Source organism: Cryptomeria japonica, chromosome 1, assembly GCF_030272615.1.
Source record: "Cryptomeria japonica chromosome 1, Sugi_1.0, whole genome shotgun sequence".
NCBI lineage: Eukaryota > Viridiplantae > Streptophyta > Pinopsida > Cupressales > Cupressaceae > Cryptomeria > Cryptomeria japonica.
Window position 1 is genome coordinate 427,330,166 of NC_081405.1, and position 21,350 is coordinate 427,351,515.

The window sequence follows — 21,350 nt, forward strand, 5'->3', positions numbered from 1 at the left end:
ACGTTTTTAGACAACTTTTCCCCTCAAATGGCCACAATATTAAAATAATCTAAAATATTAAATTATTTATTTGAAAAATCATTTAAATATTTTAAATTTAATGCTCATGCTTGAGAAAAATGACATAACTTTCAAACGGTAGGGAGTTAGGTCCTGAAATTTGAAACACGTGTTGATGATAGGGAAACGGGTCCACACAATTATTTACACATCATGACGAATCCTAGGATGAGATATTTTAGTCATTTTTGGGCGACAGACACCAAAATTTGAAGGTTTAATATATGACAAATTACGAACTGGGTTCATGCAAAAATTGGCCACATGACACAAAATGATGCTGATGACATGCCTATCAAATGGTTTCCTTCAATTCTTGGTAATTTCCAAAATTCATCCATTTTTCATATTTTAACTGGCAACGATCTTGGATTGCGTGTTCACTGTTTACGCAAAAACACCTATTGGATCTTCATTCAACATTGATACCAAATTTGAAGTTCAAATTTTAGGTATGCCAAATATGGGGGCAACAAGAAGCTATGGCACTTACTGTGAAGTACATCTTGTAGATGATTTCCCGTACTTGTTTCTTAAAATCTGCACATTGTCAGGCCCTAACCTTGAAAAATAGTTCCCAGTGCCTGAGATCATTGCAAGAATGTCTTGTGCATTCAATTCTGCCCAGATTTGAAAGATCATCAAATCATTAGAGGAAAAATCTGCAAGAACCCACTGATTCATACTGGAGACATTAAACACATACTCAGTGCTGCCACTTGAGCTTTGCGAGTTGGGTTTTGGAGTAGTTAATGTGCTCAGAACACAAAGTTATTCGCATTCACACACCAAAGTGATGCTAAAAACAATTTACTTCCTCAATCAACAAAGGACTTCAATCAAAACAGAGCAGAAGACAGAGAGCAGTTTATTTAGTTATGAAACTGTTCAATATAATATGTGGTGGCAAATATCACACCTATCATGATGGTTATATTTGGGACATGGTGGTCGATTTAGTGTCATGAAGGTTCTACCTTAACAGTTGTGGTTTTGTCCACGTACAATATATTTGCAGAGTAATAGAAAACAAATTTTCATGTTTGGGAGTCATCTATAACACAAAAGAACACTCCTAATGTTTCTATTTAAAGAGGCATAAGCCCAACAGTAAACATATCAGTGCAAAATTAGTTAAAAGCTCAGTTGTAGGAGCAATAACTAGTTTAAGGCAGAGAAGATGAGTGATTGTGACAATAGAACAACCAAAGGAAGGGTATGAAGCTGGAATATTTCAACTTTCAAATTGCTTTCCAACAAAGACGTTTCCAACTTAAAATCTTTGTGATTGTTTGTGGTTGATGTTTCTTGTCGTTTTCATATTTGTTTCATACAGGTGACTTTATTTCATTTCCAATAACTAAAAAACAATAGTTACAGCACATTCTAATCTGTCAATCTTAAGCTAATTGAGGTAGAAGACCACATAATCTGTAAATTTCAAGTATTGACTATTGGATAGCTTACAGATCATCCAAGCCGATCACATACATACTCAGAATGGTATCAAATAAAAAAATCACAAAAAGTAACTTTATATTGGATTAGTCTAGATGAAATGAATATATACAGTGCATTCTCAATCCCTTGAAACTAATGCCTGAACATCAATGCAAACACATGAAGAATTGATGAATACATCCTCGATATCAGTAACAACCTGCTGACGCTTACTTTTTGTAAGAACTATATATCAATGAATGAAAGAATTTTAATGGCGTCCACGAGACCAACAGTCTAAGGGCCCCAGCACCAAACAAAGTACAAATTAACCTGGTTTCAAGTTCTTTTCCAAAAACAAGAGAGACTATACAAACATTTCAGTCAAAGTATAATTAGACTCTGCCCTAACTTGATGTAATAGTGGATTGCCCAATCCTCCCTCAGGGGTGTGTGCGAAGGAAGAATACCCATGCGCTTAATTGAGCTAAAATTTAATACGTCACAAAGTACATTGTAAACTTCAACTAGTTAATATGATCTTTGAAATCATTTGCAAGATACTGAATCATATTTTGCAACTAGGTAATGTTTGCTGCTAAATAGTGAAATACAAGTGCACAATAACTATCTGCCTTTGTTAGAGATAAGGAAGTAAATCTCTGACTCTGCATTTATGATTTTATGCCTTGACGTCATGCTATCTAAGAAAACCGATATTGTCTATACACACTGGGTTTAATAGGAAAAGATCCTCCTTTAAAAGAATATGCAGATTTATCTTTTTGACATTTTGATTGTTGAAAATAATTATTTTATCAATGCAAGCTAGGAAATCACACATGCTTACAAAGATGAATATAGATGAAATGAAATTAGAAGAATACTTCTGTCCCACGGCGTAGAAGTTCGCGTGTTAGAGGTAGCATTCCAAGCACAATGTCGGCACCTGAGTTGTCAACAAATAGAAGTGCCCGTTTATGTGGCTTGGGCTTGTCTTTCCCAGATCCTAGCATTCTTTCTTTAAATTTATCAAAATCATCCACCTGCCCAAGAATATATATAAGTATTGACGTATGGTCAGTAATGAAAACTGCAATGGTACCAGAAAACAGTTGCTGACATTAAATTATTATAATATCAAGCACACGTTAGATTATTTGACTTGCCATATCAGTATGATCTAGCAATAAAACTGCAGAAATAAAACCAAATATGATTTTCAGAGTCCAGACACAACTTGTCTTTTAGAGCATAACTTACACCCCAGGGACGTTGCATTTTTTTGCGACTCATGCGGTAAATCTCAATAATTGTGCCTTTATGATAAAGCTCAACACAAGCCCGTGATCCCCAATCAAAGATATTCGCAGCAAGAACACCCTCAATAAGAGCCAGCAATCTCTTCTCCTAAACAGAACAGAAAACATGGAAAATGCTTTTTAGTCAATAAAAAGAGATGAATTCAGAAAAATGACTGAGAAGTAGAACAGAAATATCATGTCCTGCAGTACCCTTCACACTAAGAATATATTATAGACTCAAAATGCATATCACTAATACAAGAAAATAACAAATCAAACCTTTATCATTGGTAACATTTTGTGGTATATAGCTTATTATATATTGCAAATAATATTTAACTAAGTATTTTTTATGTGGTTGGCCACCACAGCAGCTCAACAATAAACATCACTGCAATTGGGAGCCACCTTTATGTTATAAAAGTTAGTCAGGGGCATTATTAACTTTTATACAGAGCTCTCCATAATTTTGGATAATGTTGCACATCTATATGTACTCCCACGTCACATTCACATTATCTACAATCCACATATAATTCTTCCATTTGTCTTTTTTCATCTTTTACATATTGTACCACTTTCATTTTCATTTTTGCATTACAAGTCAATTATATGTGTTGTCCTAAATTTTTGATTTCAAAAATTGGACTATCACATGGAAATTTTTATTAAAAAATGAAAAAATTTACTTTGTGGCACGCTTCCCGAGGTAGAAATTCACCCCATCCTTGGACTGGATCGATTGTTGATCCATCCCCAAGCTACTTTTCGAATTTCGTCGTGCTTCGAGTCCGTTTGCTATGTTTTTGCTTCAATATAGGGGAATTTTTCGATAATTACCAGTAACTGGTAATTTGTTTTTCAAAACCCCCTTGAAGCTTTTGGTCTTGTAGGGGAATTTTTCTCTAATTACAAGTTTTTGGAAACTGGTAAAAAGGGTTTTAAAACCCCCTTTACTAGTAGAATGACTTAAGTGTTTTGTAAAACTTGTAAATGGGTTTTTAAAACCCCTTTACATGTTTTTATGACTTAAAGTTATTTTTTATTTTTAAATAGAACTTGTAAATGGGATTTTAAAATCCCTTTACATGTTTTAAGTAAAATCACTTGTAAAGGGAATTCTATTTCCCTATTACAAGTAATTTAACTTGTATTTCCTTTTCTAAAACCCGAAATTTGCCTTAGAGGCAAAAATATGAACATTTTGAAAACTTCTTGTTTCATTTCTAAAACCCGAAATTTCTCCCATGCCTTTGCAAACTGATTTGGGTTCGAATTTTTTCGAGGAAAGATAGGGATTCCTTCCAAATGCGGATTTGCTGCAACTTTGAAGGATTCAAACCCTTGTTTTATGCATCTATCAAACTGATTATCGCCATTTGTCTTCTTCAAACGTTTTTTTTCTGAATCATGTATTTGTGCCATTTGCCATGGTTTGGAGGTTCGAATCTACTCTTTCCTAAGGCGTTTTTGATTTAATCATAAATGCGTTGGATTTCAAACTTCATTCAAACCGTTTTGTGCGCATTTTGGGGAATCGATTTGCAAAAACGCCCTAAAAACCAGTCACGTTTTTTGCAAGTTTCCCACCTTTCTCATTCAAGGTATGCTTTCAATTCTAAATCATTTTTGCTTTCTCTTGTATTTAATGATGAATCAAATAATTTTCGAACTACTTCCTTGGCATTTTTCATGGCATTTTTATAGCAAATCGGTTTTTCTTTGGTCACCATGCGTGGCTAAGTTTCTTCCTTTGTTTAAATTCTATTTAAAGGGTTTCATCTTCCATGTTTGGTTGACTCTACAAGCTTGGATCTCTCCTCATCTTTTCAAGGTAATTTTTATTTTTGTATTTCTTTCTTGTTTCTTTCCTTACATTTTCTTGTTTAAGTTTTGGTTTTGTTCATGTTCATATTGGGTTTATGAGAGGAAATTCCCCATTTTACAAAAAAATTTGTAAACTAATGTGTTCTTCCCCATTGAAAATTCTCCTTCTTTACTTGCATTCGGGTTTTAGAAACCCGATTGCAAGTATGAGGAAAATATGTGTTCTTCCCTTTTTTGGCCAAAGACTTAACCTTCTTTGATCCAAAAGATCAAGTTTCAAAACAAGAAAAATGTGTTCTTCCAAATATGTTCTTCCCAATTTGCAATCTTCCCAATTTGCAAAGAAATTTGCAAGTGTGAAAAGTTCTACCTCAAGATGCGTTCTTCCCTTTTTGGACAAAGACTTAACCTTCTTTAGTCCAAAAATCAAGTTTCAATGACGAAAAAATCAAGTTCTTCCCAAATTCGGGTTTTGAAATCCGGATTGCAAGTTGAAAGTCCTTCCCATTTTGGCATGACAAAGTTCCAAGTGATCTTCCCGAAATTCATTTTTACCTATCCACTTCCAATTCCCTCATCCGTACTTATCATCTTCGTCATTTCTCGTATGCCTAAATACCTTTTTCCGTCCATTCCTTCGATTTTCAGTTTGTAAATAAGTTTGCATTTGGATTTAGAAAACCAATTGCAAATGTGTTCTTCCCAATTTCCAAACTGAAAATTCATTCTCCTTCCATTTATTCATGCTTCGTGTTTCGCAAGTATAATTGCATTCGGAATTTAAAATCCGATTACACGTTTCTACTTCCCTCTTGTGTACTTGCAAAAAATGTTTCAAAACCCGAAATAAGTCAAAAGCTTATTTTTCCACCTCTTATATCTCCTCTCACAAAGCCAAAATACGAAAGTTGAACTTTCTCATTTGGAGGAGTGAAAATGTCTAAAGATACTGACTTTGATATTGCCTTGATACTCTTGGATTTACATTGCAGCATTCCCGGTTGTTTCCAGATGACAGATGTATCATCATCTCCCACTCCAAAAAAGATGAAATACAGGTATGATAAATACCAGAATGAAGTTCCGCAGTCACAGATCTCCTCCTCCCTTGATCATATCAAGGATACTAAGATAGGGCATGTTGACATGTCCGAATTCATACAAAGGATTGAAGATCCGAAGGAAGGTGATATGCAACGGTTGCTGGACAGCCATATCCATCATGCCGCATCCTTTCCAGTTGCTGCCCTAGAACCAGAATTTATTCTAGCATGTGCTCATCATTTTGACAAAGAGACACGAGTCATTAGAAATGATGACGGGGAAGTGATCATTCGCCTGGATGCAGAAGCTATAGACAGGGTTTTTAAAATACCTTCCGAAACTATTTATATAGAGATCTCCAAGCAAAGTGCAGCTGAATACTTTGCCAAAAGGGAGAAAGACTGTAAGCGTCATATCAACAAATGGATTCATGAACCTCGCACTGCACTTACCAGATGGGAAAAGTTATATCGGTCTGATTTCAAGAATGAGATCGGTGATACTATTACTCTTCTTAGCCGTATGATGGGATTGGAGCATTCCAATGTTTTTGAACCTTGGATGTACCAATTTATTATGTTAGTAGGGCAGTATCAGCACATCTGTTGGGGTGAAATCATCAGTGATGCTTTGTGTGAGCAACTTGCAGTCGTCCCTACTACCTTCACCTTCTACATGAATTCATATCTCGTCTATATTGCTGCGTCACTTAGACATTTCCTAGGTCTTTCCACCAAGGGTGACCGCATGCTTGTACCGGTTTGGGAATACTATGATCAGTTGCCTCTAAGATCAAGTAGGTCTCATTTTAGAAGGGTTCAGGACGCTTTCTTTGGTCATTATTTGTGTCAATTTGACAAGAACCTGAAGAACAAAAAAGTCTCAGATGAAGCATGGGAAAAGGTGAAAGAATATGGTTGTTTGTTTCTCCAATTTCCAACTTTTACCTACATGAGAGTTGGATGCTATGGCGGGCAGCCTTACATGCTCCCACGGTACCCAACAGATAAGATTATTCTCATGGAATTGGGAAGGCAGATCATTGCTGTGCATACCCACCAGTCAATTAAGCACAAGGTTGGCATGGGTATTTCTTCCAACAACCCATTGAAGATTGGTCAATATTCTCTAATGACTTCAATCAAGGCCAGGGCTATGGAGACTGAGTTGCAGGAAATCAGACTCAAAAGATTCAAACCTAGAGCTGATTTCAATTACCGAGGCATGAAGGAGAAGATCAAGAAGACCTTCATCCATGTACACCGGATAGAAGATATCTGGGCTGATCTTCGTACCCAAAAAGGAGGTTCGCAAGATGGATTACTGCCGACTCACTGCAGAACAGATTGTGGATCTAAACCTCGTGAACATGCCACAAGGTATGATTGATGATGGTAACGTTCTTGATCCTAGGTTTGTCAATCAGAATGTTGATGAGGCTCTGCTTCCTTCTATCCACTGGTCCCACAAGGAAGGCACTTCTATCTTGGATAGATTCCAGTCAGTTCTTGCCAATACCAATATCTGGCTAAAGAATAATGGTGTCAAGCTCATTAAGATTAAGGTTGGGAAAGAAGATGATTCTACAGGTCCTCTTGGGCGGAAGTCTGAAATTCAACTACACAACAAAGAAGGTGCATCCTCTTCTAGTATGAGGATTAAATTGCGAGTCAGCCGTGCAATGGTGCTTCATCCTCAGGAAATAACAATTCAAGGCAAGGAGAAGCCACAGTTGGAAATTCATGTGATTGATCGTGAAGCTTCAAAGGAAGAAACTCAATCTGATAATGCTCCTCAGTCACTTTCTACAGAGTCTCCACATAATTCTCTTTCTTCACTTCCTATTGAGGTACCCATGTTTCCTCCTGTGATAGATGTGAGCTCTCAATCTGCCCCTTCAGTTTTGGAATCTCCGCAGAACGTCCTCCCACTTTCAGCAGCAGAACCATCTCAAGGCCATCCTCAGGAAAATTTGTTGAATATCTTTTCGGAAGATCCTTCATATGTACCTGTGTCTAATATTGATACTTCTATGACCTGTTTTGATGAGTTCATGACATCTTCATCACGTCCTGTCGTCACTCAGCAGACTATGGTGGCTATCCAGAGGAACACTTCTCCCAAGGTCACCACTGTTATTCAAACAGAAACTTCTTCTCCCTCTATCCCAGAATCAAAGTTAATGGATTTACATCCATGGCTCAGTTCCTTCACTGCAAAGAGGAAGAAGCAGGTGATCTCACCTGATCCCTTCGACTATCAACAGTTGAAACAATCAAATCCTAAAGCTGTAAAGAGGGCAAAGACAGTTTCAAGGGTGATCGTTGATGAAAACCGGATGAGAGTGGCAAAGATTGCTGAACCAATATCAGATAAACCAGTTGAAGAAATGCAAGCAGCTGATTATCGGATCACCAAAGTTCAACTGGGTAAGCAGACTCATGAGGTTGTCAAGCACGATGCTCAACAAACAGTGGCTACATTGGTACAACGATATGATGAGGTGTTGACCAAGAAAGATCAACTGGAAGTAGAGAATCAAAGACTCATGGCAGCTATCCAAAGTATTACTCAACCTTCAAGTGGAGAAGGCCAAGTACCTATTTCTTCCACGGTCAGTGAACCAATCCAAGGTACCAAGAGAGCCGCCCAAAAGGTTCAAGCCTTAGACACCTGGGTTGATCAACTGCATGACTTACATTCACAAGTCATAAGACAGGTATTTGAAATGATGGTTAAATTGGAGATCATTGAAGATAAGTTGAATCAAATCTAGGGTGCTTTCAAGCTAAATCTGGAGAAGGTTGAGGGAAATTTAGTTTCTTGGCGAAAGATGCCTCAACATCAGTTGGGCGTTCTTCAGGTGCATGACGTGATTCCTTCCAGAGTCACGTACATTGAATATGAGGAACTCCTAGAGAACAAATCTCTTGTTCTCAAATCACTCATTGAAGAAATTGATGAAACCTTAAAGTTGCGTGAAGCAGTCTTTCAAGATGTAACCTCCCATTGCAAAAAGGCATCCTGCGACATTTTAAATCAGAATGATGAGCTGCTGCCCGAGGAAGAAGTTCTTGCAGACCTACAACTCAAGATTCATGATGAATGGAGAAGTGAGCAATTCTCAGTCGCTTCCATTCAAATATTGTAAGTTGTTATCACTTGCATTTTTGTAATTACTGGTAAGGCAACTACAAGTTGTGTCCGATTAGGACTATAGTTAGAATAAGTCTTAGTTAGTTAATAAAGTCATAATTAGTTGTTGAATAGGTCTTGGTGGTTGAGGGAATTTCTCAAGTTAGTTAGGATCCTCCCACCTTTTTCTCAAGGCTCCTCTCCTATAAATAGAAGAGAGGGTCCTTTGTAATCTTTATCTTTTGGGAAAGCAAGCAAAAACTCTGCCAAATTTACAGCAAAAAGTCTTTGAACTTATGTATGTGAATTGAAGGTTTTGAAGAATAATAAAGAAAGATTACTCAAGTTTTGAGTCTTTGAGCTACAAGTTTGAGTTTCATTCTTTTTATTTATTCTATGCAAAGTGTTTCTAAAGGAGCTTAGTCCAATCTGATTTGAAGTCTTTGAGCTGCAAGTAGAGAAGATTAATTAAAATAGGAAAATCTCTAGAAGGAGCAGCAAGTCTTTGAGCTTGCGTCTATTCTTGAGGAAAAATTACTGTTTGATAAGAAATAGTAGCAAGTCTTTGAGCTTGCATTAGTTCTTGTCTTTGTGTTAAAAGAATAAATTATTCCAGTCTTTGTGCTGTCGTCTTTTATTCATTGTGAAATTTAGTATAGCAAAGGGTAGATAGGACTTCCAATAGTCAAGTCTTTGAGCTTGATATTGTTGTCCCGTCCCGAAGGAAGTGACGGAAGTCTTTGCGCTTTCAGGAAACTTCATTTCCTTTCTCTCCTTTTTCTTAAAAGTGGTTATTACTGTTCATATTCAATCGCTATCCTTTTCTGTGAAGAGAAAAGGATATTGTCTTTCTTAAAGAAAGAAGGAAGACTGCTGTACCATCCTGTTTTTATTTCAGTTTTAGTTAGATAGGGGGAGCCTTCCCTTAATTAGGAGAGTTTTTTAACTCGTGTGCTGTGGTTGAAACCACAATTTCGTATATTTCCCCAAGTGTACAAAATTTTCAACCAACAATATGCTGAGCATCTTTCCAGATATACCTTCCAATGTATTAACATCTGTGATGTCCCCATCAATGACCTAATCATGAGTAACAATAATATGATCAAGGGTGGCAGCCTTGATGGCCTTTTTCATTAGTTAGAAGTTCGAACATAACAATGGTACATTACTACATAGTAACATTAGTTAGTTGTATATTAATAGCATAAAGGCATTGTGGAAAATCATCTTATTCCATAAGACTTCACGATTTTCCATTTAAGGATCCAAATGAAGCAGAGGAAAATATGAAATTTAAGCAGTGACGATAAAGTTGATGATAAAAAAGTAATCATGGAGGTCTTTTATGCCAATCCTTCTTCTTGATGCAGGGATACCTCCATGTTGCATTTCCAAGACTATCTCCTTTGGATTTCCAAAGGAAATTCAAGATTGCCTCATGTTTCTCCTTGTTGAGTCCCCATCTTGAAGTGCTTGAACTTATCACCCTTTATATTGCAATGCTGAAAATGTGAGGTGTAGGTGTTGATTTCCTCCTCTCCTTGATGAGTTAATGCCTATCTTATATGCCTTAGCAAACTTAATGTTGTGATCCTCTCCATCTCAGTGAATTTCAATCTTTAAGCCTTTCTTCCTTATGTTGTGATATCTCGATCTTCCTCTTCAAAATCTATCCACAAATGTGTCGAGCCTTCATCATCCTTATATTGCATTTGCTCCATTTCTCATGTTGATGATCTTGATGCAAGCCTCCCTTGCATTCTTGTGCTTGCTGATGAAGTCTTCCTTGAATGTTCATCATTCGTCTTGAATGTCTGTGATAATTAAGATCTTGGTGCCTCCCTTCATGTGAATGAATCTTGATGTTGTCCCAGCCACATTTTTTGAATGTGAATACCTTGCCCATACATTGGTGAATCCCTCATGATCTTGACTTGCCAACCTTTCACCTTTTTTGCCCTTCCATCAAACCTTTGCACAAATCATAAGCTGGGTGCACTTGAAGCTTGAGCTTACACAAAATTTGCTAAGCATGAACGCAAATGCAAGCGTTGAATGTGCAAGTAATGCATAGGGCGGCTTTGAAGTATGCCCTTCCACAAACATGGTGAAAGATCTCCCCTCATCTTCTATGTCTTGGAGTCACCTTGATCTTTGTCCTCATGTTGCATTTGCCTCCTTGACTTCAATAACCTGAAAGAGAACATGACTTTATCAAAAATATGAAAACAAAGTTCCACATGTTTTATGCTTCTTACACCCCCTATCAATTCTGGAAATGCACTCTCCTTGACTAAGTTTGCACTAAGGTTCGGATAAATTAACTTAAGCTCTGCTCGAATTCGGTTAAGGTCTGCTAGTTCTGCTACTGTGCGAAGAATAGGAAGGATTGATTGTTTGACATGAAATTTTAATCCTCCTTTATAACATTTCACACCCTCTCAAATTGCATTTTACCTTACCTTAGCCAACAAGGGTCATTTAATCATTTGTTTAATCAATCAATCCTCTATTTTTTCCTTGAGGGAGCCAACTCAGACCAACCTTCTTCATCTCAGCAGGTTTTAAGTGGTTGTGTGCACAAGTATGAGTCCACATGAAGAGGTTCTTTGCATTGATCAAGCCTTGAGCACGTTTAGAAGGTCTTCATGTATAAGGTCAGCTGTGCATAAGACCTTGTAGTTCAAACACATAGAAATAAGGATTGAACTTCGTCATCCACACAAATTAATCAATCTTCCTGCCTTGCAATATCGAATCAGGTCTGAGTCTTACCACCCTAGGTCTAATTGAGAAGTCCTTGAGGTCTGAGTTTAAACCTAGAGGGCTGATCACTGTGTTTCACCTCTAATTCTTCATGTTTCACCACCTCCAAGGCCTGATTTTGTTGCTTCTTATGTCTGATTTCTGAATTGCAAGTCTAAATTTTCCTATCTCTAGGTCTGAATATTGTTGTGTTGTCCCAATTTTTGAACTTTCAAAAAATTGACAACCCCACAAATTTTTACTCAAAATTTGTAGTTTTCCTCTCTAAGGCACGTGTTACGACATTTAAAACATGTATTTGTTAATGTCAAATCATCAATGGGAGTGTTTGTCATCGTTGTCCAAGTTTTGGTTGGTTTTTGCTTTCATTTTCCTAGCTTATTGTGCAATTTCGGGTTTTGAGTTCCTCATTTCAAGTAGGAATTTTTTGATGTCACTGCAAGTAGTAACTTTTTGCTGAAACTGCAAGTTAACTTTACTTGCAGTAGGGTCTTTGAAACCCGATTACAAGTTAACTTTACTCATAGTAGGGTCTTAGAAACCTGATTACAAGTTAACTTTACTTGCCGTAGGGTCTTAGAAACCTGATTGCAAGTCTTTCTATTGCCATTATATTATTACTTGCAATCGGGTCTTTGAAACCCAATTGCAAGCCGATATTGCAAAAATGTTAAATACTTTTGCACTTGTAATCGGGTCATAGAGACCCGATTACAAGGGGTTTCAATGCATGCAAGGACAGTAAAGAAAAGCTATTGCTGTCATATGTTGATGACAATAGTGATGTAAATTGAAAAGAGTACAATGTCATAAGCACAGAGAGAACTTCTCCCGAAGAATCAGTATTACCCCAAGCAAGAAGATGAGATTAGAGTTCATTGGCAAAGGACATAAGAACTATCAATGATGCAAGTTGATGTTCCTGGACAAATATCCTCACCAATCTTGAATACTTCAAATGCCAACATCTTGTCGTAGCATGAAGACCTCCTAGGTAGAGGATGATGTAAATAAAGTCATGTCTTCGACACTTAGATTAATTTCAATTATGCATTCGTTATTTTCCTTTGACAAATTAGATGTAATGCCAAAAATTGTAATTGCAAGTAGTCACATTGCTTGCATTCTTGTAACTTGTAATTACATGTAAATAAATTACAAGTTGAAAGACAACAGAACTATAATTTGGAATAAGTCATAGTTAGTTGTGGAATAAGTCTTAGTTAGTTGGACTTCTCACTTTTTGCTCTTAGCCCCTCTCCTATATATATTGGAGGGTGCTCTATGTAGTTTTGATCTTTTTGACAGGCAAGAAAACTCTGCAAAAATTTATAGTGATAAAGACTTTGTATTTTATACTTGTAAATTAAGTTCTCAAGCAATACAAAGATAGCATTTGAGTTTCAGACTTTGTGTTAGAGCCTTGTTCATATATCTAGTGTGTTCTTATGTCAAAGTGATATACTTGTTTGTATGTATTTGAGATTCTGGTGAAGTTGTTGAAAAGAACTTTAATCTGATTTCTTGCAGACGTGCTGCAAATAGTGAGGATTAAATTAGTATATTCAAGTGTCTATAATAGAGAAAGATTACAAGACTTTGTGTTTGTAGTTAATCTTAGTTATATTAGTTTAGAGGTGCATCATATCAATAGACTTTGAGTTGTCGTATGTTGCACATTGTTATCATATTAATCATCTTAAAAGGTTGATAGGATAGCTGAAAGTGAAGACTTTGAACTTTATTTCTACATTCCCGTCTGGGGGAAGTGACGGAAGACTTTGCGCTTTCATGGAAAATTTGCTTCCTTTCATATAAAGCATCTTTAATGTTCTTTAAAATTCTAGATTTTTGTATTTGTCTAGTTACATTTTCATTTTTGAAAAGAGAAAAGAATATCTTTTCTGAAAAAAGAGAAAAGGATGTTGTCCCACCCAAGTTAAACTAGTTTAGATTAGTGTTTAGTTTGTAATAGTAGGAAAGGGGGAGCCTTCCCTTAAAATTAGGAGAGTTTTTAACTCACACGTTGTGGCTAAAACCACAATTTTGCACGCCTCCCCAGGTGTACAAAATTTTCAACCAACATGTTGCTTAGGTCTGATTTGACTTCAAGGTTTGACTTTGGGTCTGGGCTCAAGCTTTAGGACTTGATTTTCATTTCTCTGAGGTGTGATTCTAATGTGTGCAAGACCTAACTTTCATCCTTGTTGGGTGCAAAGGGAGGCTAAGCTGGCATAATGGATTTGAGAGGTATAACTGCACAAAATGATGGGCGCAAATGACATTTTCTCTTGCTTAAATCCATAGAGGAGTGCATGTAAGGGTTCCTTTTGCACAAGGTGCAAGTAAGGTGGGTTTGATACTCATGCTTGCATAGCACTAGGGCAGAATTTGGAACCTTGTCTGTGTTGTGCATATCGTGCACACACCCCGTTTTTTCAAACAGCGCCCCCCCCCCCCCTTCTTTATGTGTAGTCTCCTCGTGGGAGAAGGAGAGAGAAGAGGCTATGAATGCTGAAGAAAATACCACATCTTGCCCAGCAGAAATCACAAACTTTGAGCCGCCTAGGGCATTTGTCGAGCAAAAGTTTGGTGTTTTGGAGTGGAATGTATTTTTGTGATCTTGTTTTTCCTCCCAATCCCCTCGAAAATGCCAGTGGCGTCCTGAAATCACAAGAAGTTCGGTGCTTTGTGAAAGGAAAAATAATTTTCGTCCAAGGGCAAAAAACATGATTTCTACATCACCCCTCTATATATTTATCAAGAAAACCCCGATATTAGTGAGGCTTAGGTGTCAAAAAGGCTTTCTCGTGCCTGTGTGCCTAGAATCCCCTTGCATTCGCCCGAAAAGACTCAAGCCTGCCAGTCAGAATATGAAAGAGGGCCGATAAATTTAGAGTTTGAAGTCGTTTTCTCTCAAATGCTTGCAAAGGACAATAAAAACCCCCAAAACAAATGCAGAGAGGGCAAACGAAGTACTAAATTCAAACTCTTCTATAGCCCCCCTATTTGGCCAAGATTTTTGTCAAGCCTCCCACGCTATGCCCAAAGAGTCAAAAAAAAAGGAAGATGAGGCTCGGGTATTCCAGGGACAACCATTTTCGCAAACCCTCTGTAATCGCCAAAAAAGAACCGACGTTGCATTCAAAGCATCAAAGTTGGCACTTAAAATGGAATAAAAAGCAAAAGTCGACATTTTTATTAGTTTTGTAAGAAATAAGAAAATTGCATATTTAGTCCAAAAAGACCGTGAGACTTAAAAATCGCTCATTTTCTTTAGAAAGCCCGAATTTTCTCAAGGAAAACGTGCGATTCTGGAAGTTTTGCAAGAAGTAAGGGCATATAATCAAGTTTGCATTTCCTTCAAAAGGTCGGAGTTCCTCCATAAAGAAAACAAAGGACTTACTGAAGGGCTAACAACTGTGAGTTCGACTTTTTTTGCAAATTCACAAGTTTTGGCAATTGGTGTTGTGGCTTGTTTTTTCCTAAAACCCGGCTTTCTTTCGCCCTTCTGTCGAGCGTAAGTTAAGGGAAAATCAAATCATATAGAAAGAGGAGTTTGACGTTTTAGACGACTTTGCAAATGTTTGGCGATAAGAGTATTTTTGTGCAATTCTCTTTATAAGCCGAAGATCCTCACCAAAGCAAGCAATAAAGTGGAGGGGTGAAAAATGAAGGAGACAACTTTTAAGTGAAAATCACTTTATGCCACATCTCACATTTTGCCTAAAATGGCCGAGTTTTTCCTTAGCATTTGAACAAAAAAATAAAAAATAAACATATTGCACATTTGCCTCAAATGCCTAGCTTTTCCCCTTTAAAGTGGTGCGATTTTTAAGTCGAAAATGGAAGAGGTAAAACGGCTCGTATTGTTTTAAAGGCAAACATCTTTCATTTACGAAGCCCGACATTGCCTTGAAAAAGTTTAATATTTGTTAGAATCCTTTATATTTTTCGAGGTAATTGATTCAACTCGAATTCGAATGTTTGCAGATTGAGGTCATTGGAAGGGCTAAGGTGGCAATCTGAAGCGCAAATTGAAGATAGGATTGCAATTGAGCCGGGTGATGAAGATGATGACTCGCAAAGACTACCACAGGGCGATATCAATGAAGAACTACAATGTCCCTACTTTGAAATAAAATTTAATAATAAATGATAATAATAAAATTAAAATATAAAATAAAATAATTAAATATAATTAAATATGATTAATTAAAAATTAATTAAGTTAATGAAAAGTCAAAAGAAATGAAAGGAAAGGTTGTGACTCCCTCAACAATGAGATATAAAACGGAGAAGAGAACCTCATTTGAGAGGGGGATTAATTTGGAAATGAGAAGTGGAGATCTGATTTAAATGATAAGTGCAGATCTGATTATGAGAGGTTGTGTCCCTTTCAAAGGGCAGAAATAATGAAGAGTTGCACTCTTTCAAAGGGTGCTAATGGTGAAAGGGTGTATCTCTTACCAAAGGGTATACATGATGAAGAGGTGTGACCTCTCCCTCACATTGAGAGATATAAAGGAAAGGAATCAAAAGCATCTAGTAAGATCACCATTGATCAGATCATATCAGAATTGTTATCAAGTTACAGGCAGTAACATTTGTGTTCTTGGTGGTATGCATGGGGATGTGCTTAATAAGTATGCTTAATATATGAAGCCCAATAATGTTCTTATGCAGAATTAATAGTAATGCTAATATGGACTGCAATATGTATGACAGTCATACTTAATTTCATATAGATATTCATAATACATAAGAATTATATATACTTATAGTCTAAATCATGTTATTACTTTCCGTATTTAAGAAGATGGGATTGAGATGTTTCAAAGAGGGGCAGTCTAAATCCAAGCAATAGGTTAAGTCCCAAGATAGGGTGGGGATCAGCGACCCATAAGCCTTGAGGGTATAGACCCAAGATAGGTAAGGGCTTGGATCAGTAAACTTTGAGGGAACCTATTGTAGTTGGTCTTTAAGCACTTTGGTAACATATGTAAACCCTTCTCCCTTAAAACTGAAGTAGTAGCAAGGTTTGATATCTATATTAAGAACTATGAATAATGAAATTAATCAGCTAATGAGGAAAATAGACAAGCACTTGTGTTAAATTATAGTCTCAGTCATATCACAGAAAACTAAATCTGTTTGTATCAGTGCACAAAATACTAATTCTGTTATTTACAATTTAATTAACATTGGAATTTAGTTAGTGTTAACTAATAAATTCGCTTTGCAAACGTTTAAGTTTGGTTAAAGTAATGAACGCCGGTGTAGAGGATCGTGGCTCCACACAGGGGTCACGACCCTATGTGGAACCACGTTTGGTTAAAGTATTGAACGCCGGTGTAGAGGATCATGGCTCCACACAGGGGTCACGACCCTATGTGGAACCACGTGGTTCCACATAGGATCGCGACCCCTTGTGGGGGCACGATTCCATGAAGACAATCGCATATATACGCTATCCTCCCTATTGAACTTGGGTGTTCGATGTGGATAACAAAACCAGAAAGATATCGGTGACATATATATACATTTGCCTTCGTACCTACAAAGGCAAATCGATAAGAGACATAATCGATTTTAATTTCTTTGATCTGACTCTAACATACCAGATATTGAAGCTACAGCAAATCTGATTGCACAGAAACAATAACAGTCAGTTTACATTTACATGGTATCAGAGCTTAACTACTTAAGATCCGAATAGACTAAAAGCGAAGTTTACATTGCAAATCAAAGATTTCTAAAATGGCGAACACAATCAGATTCGAGGACAGACTCGAAGGAGCAGCAAATTTTGTGGCTTGGAAAGTCAGAATTATGATAGTATTAAAAGAGAACAAAGTAATCAAATTCATAAAAGAAGACAAGCCCAAACCTACAGACGAACCTGAGAAAACTGTGTGGAATGAAGGAAATGATAAAGCTGTAAAAATCATGATAGATGCAGTAAGGGATCACATAATACCACTTATATTAAAATATGACAACGCTTATGAAATGTTCAAAACCCTTGAAAGGACGTATGAGATAAACAATCCGAGCAAAACCCTAGCTCTAAAAAGACAGTTGAACCACATAAGTATAAATAAAGGTGAAACAATAAACTCATACTTCATGAGGATAGGTTCACTCGGAGATCAACTACAAAAACTTGATTATCATGTCGAGAAGCAAGAACTATCAATGATTACTCTAGATGGATTACCTGAATCCTGAGAATCATTCAAACAAGGCATTAATGCAAGGGATAAATTTACAGAATTTGATCGACTAAGGGATGACTGCCTCCTTGAAGAGTCAAGGCAAATGAAAGGGGTAAATCACAAAACTAAAGATGAGGACCTCCACATTCTGAATACCGACTCCCGTAAGAAAGGCAAGAAGAGAAACTTCAAGAAGAGAAAATCCCATCATGGGAAAAGCTTGCATAAGAAAGACATGTCAAAAATCCAATGTCATAGATGTGATCAGTATGGATACATGTCATTTAATTGTCCTGACAAAGTAAAACAGCAAGCATCATTCGCCAAAGTAGAGAGGAACACAGAACTTGAATCTAAGAAATTTGTATTATATTCAGCACTATCAAGTCAAGCTTCAAACAAGTCTAACACTTGGGTGATAGACAGTGGATCGTCAAGACATGTCACCGGATTCAGAGAATTACTAGACTCAATGGAAGAGGGATCAAATGAAGAGGTAACAATAGGGGATGACTCTGCACATCCTGTAAAAGGTGTCGGGACATGTACAATCAGACTGAAGTCTAGAATCTCAATCCAACTCACCGGGGTACTATTTGTACCAAGCATCAAAAGGAACTTAGTCTCTATCTCTGCACTTGAGGATGATGGATATAGAGTCTCATTCATAGAAGGAAAAGTAATGGCATGGCCAAAAACATTCACCTTCAAAAGAGCACAAGTGATTGGTTACAGACAAGGACACCTATATGAATTGTGTAATGAGCCAAATCAAACCTTACTTCATGAAGTCATAGACCAAGCGGAAATTTGGCATAGAAGACTAGGGCACTTACATTTTCGTGCTCTACCCTCTATGGAGAAATTAGTCACAGGACTACCTAAACTAAAGCCAATTCATTCAGATGTTTGTAAAGGATGTGCACTAGGTAAAAACAATAAAAGCTCTTTTCCTTGCAGTTCTAGAAAAACTAAAGAAATGCTAGAACTAGTTCACTCTGACTTATGTGGGCCTATGTCTGAACCATCACTAGGAAACGCATTATACTATGTAATCTTTGTAGACGATTTTTCTAGGAAAACTTGGATTTATTTCCTTAAAAGTAAAGAGTCTAAAGATATTCTTAGGAAATTTAAAGAGTTCAAATCTACTACAGAAAATCACTCTTGTAGGAAAATCACTCTTGTAGGAAAATCAAAACTCTTAGGACTGATAATGGTAGGGAATACACATCAAAAGTTTTTAAAGAGTTGTGCAAAGATGCTGGGATTAAGAGGGAGTTCACTGTACCCTACAATCCTCAACAAAACGGGGTTGTTGAAAGAAAAAATAGAACAATAGTACAAGCAGCAAGGGCTATGTTGTTAGATCAAAACCTAGAAACTGCACTTTGGGGAGAAGCCACTAATACCGTTGTATACATTCAAAACAGATGTCCTCACTCTCATATTGGTGACAAAACTCCTAAAGAAGTCTTTACTAGAATTAAACCTGATATTAGCCATCTCAAAATATTTGGATGTCCTGTTTATATTCATGTACCTAAGGAGAAAAGAACTAAATTAGAACCTACTGGACAGAAAGGGATTTTTGTAGGATATAGTGAAACATCTAAAGCCTACCGAATATTCATCCCTAGTCAAACACAAATAGAATTAAGCAGAGATGTCATATTTGAGGAAGATATAGCTATTAACAAAACAAGGAGTTCCATCACATCTGAAATCCCAACTAATTCCATTAACTTGGAAGAAAATTCTCTTTCTGAAACTCAGAGGGAGCATCCTGAGGATAACGCCTTGGAACTTGAGAACACTACAACAGAGAATCCCAGGAAGAGACCACTATGGGCCACTAAAACAGTACAGGAAGCAGAATCCTTTGCAGCACCTAGAGGAACAGTAAGAGAAAGCAAAAGACCTTCAAAGTTTTCTAGCTATGTTACTCTAATGACAGACCTCATAAATGCTGAACCTTCAAGTGTCGTAGAGGCTTTTAAATAGCAAGTATGGAAGGATGCCATGATAGAGGAATATCAATCTATCTTAAAGAATGATGTGTGGAAAATTGTGCCTAGACCTAAAGGAAAATCAGTTGTATCTTCTAAATGGCTCTTTAAAATTAAGCATGTTGCTAATGATAGTATAGAAAAACATAAGGCAAGATTTGTTGCTCGAGGATTCTCACAGAAGGAAGGAATTGACTATGAAGAAACATTTGCACCTGTTGCACAATACACTTTCATCAGAACAATCCTGGCTATTGCAGCATCTAAAGGATGGAAAGTTCATCAAATGGATGTAAAAACTGCATTTTTGAATGAAACAATTGAAGAAGAAGGATATCTAGAGCAACCTGAGGGATTTGAGGTAAATAATGCTAAAACACATGTATGCAAGTTAGAGAAAGCACTGTATGGATTAAAACAAGCTCCCAGAGCATGGTACGAAAGAATTGACAATTACTTATTAGAGATAGGTTTCTCTAAGAACATTGCTGATCCAAATCTATATTTCAAAATAATCAAAGGTGAAATGTTGATACTCATATTATATGTAGGTGACTTATTAATTACAGGCGAAGATCATATCATTTTAAAATGCAAACAGGAACTAGCTTCAGAGTTTGAGATGAAGGATTTAGGTCTACTCCATTATTTCCTTGGATTAGAAGTATGGCAAAAACCAGATGGTATTTATCTAAATCAAGGTAAATACACCATTGACATTCTGAAGAGATTTGGAATGATGAATTGTAAGCCAATGTCATCTCCTATGGAAACAAACCTACATAAACTAAAAGAAGCTATAGCAGATTCCAAATTTGCAGATCCAACATTATACAGTCAGATTATTGGATCATTAATGTACCTAGTCAATACCAGACCTGATATATGTTATGCAGTAAATGCACTCAGCCAACACATGGTTGAACCCAAAGAAATACATTTCGTTGCAATAAAGCATATATTGAGATATCTACAAGGTACCTTGGACTATGGACTGCATTATGAACACGCTGCATTGAACCTACATGGATACTCTGATTCAGATTGGACTAGAAGCGTGATAGATAGGAAGAGAACTTCAGGATGCTGTTTTAGCTTAGGATCAGCTATGGTATCTTGGATCTGCAGAAAACAATCATCCGTAGCTCAGACCTCCACAGAAGCGGAATATATAGCTGCATCCATGGCAGCTAAGGAAGCCGTATGGTTGAGGAAATTGATAGTAGGACTGTTTGGTGAAAGTCTGAAGCCTACTATCGTTCATTGTGACAATCAGAGCTGCATTAAACTTTCATTGAATCCAGTTTTTCATGATAGGTCCAAGCACATTGAGATCCCATATCACTATGCAAGAGACATGACAAAGAGAAAGGTAACAAGACTAGAATATGTCAATACAGGAGATTAGACAGCTGACATTCTCACCAAACCCCTAGCAAGAGTGAAAATTGATCACTTCAGGAGGTATCTTGGTATGGTTAAAATGTAATTGATGTCTAAAATAATGTAAACTTCTTGGTCATATATTTGAGTATATGAAGTAT

The 21,350-nt window shown here is 36.9% G+C and overlaps 1 protein-coding gene across 4 annotated transcripts in view; it reads right to left on the reverse strand.

The window, feature by feature from the left end:
* LOC131065083 (pantothenate kinase 2) overlaps window positions 1-21,350 on the reverse strand; it is a 345,145-nt gene that overhangs the window by 107,270 nt on the left and 216,525 nt on the right. For all 4 annotated transcript variants that reach the window (XM_057999509.2, XM_057999495.2, XM_057999488.2 and 1 more), the window contains 2 exons: window positions 2,764-2,910; window positions 2,388-2,546 (listed from right to left, as the gene is read on the reverse strand). In XM_057999509.2, the coding sequence (XP_057855492.2) occupies window positions 2,388-2,546; window positions 2,764-2,910 (306 nt within the window). The remainder of the gene's footprint in view (window positions 1-2,387; window positions 2,547-2,763; window positions 2,911-21,350) is intronic.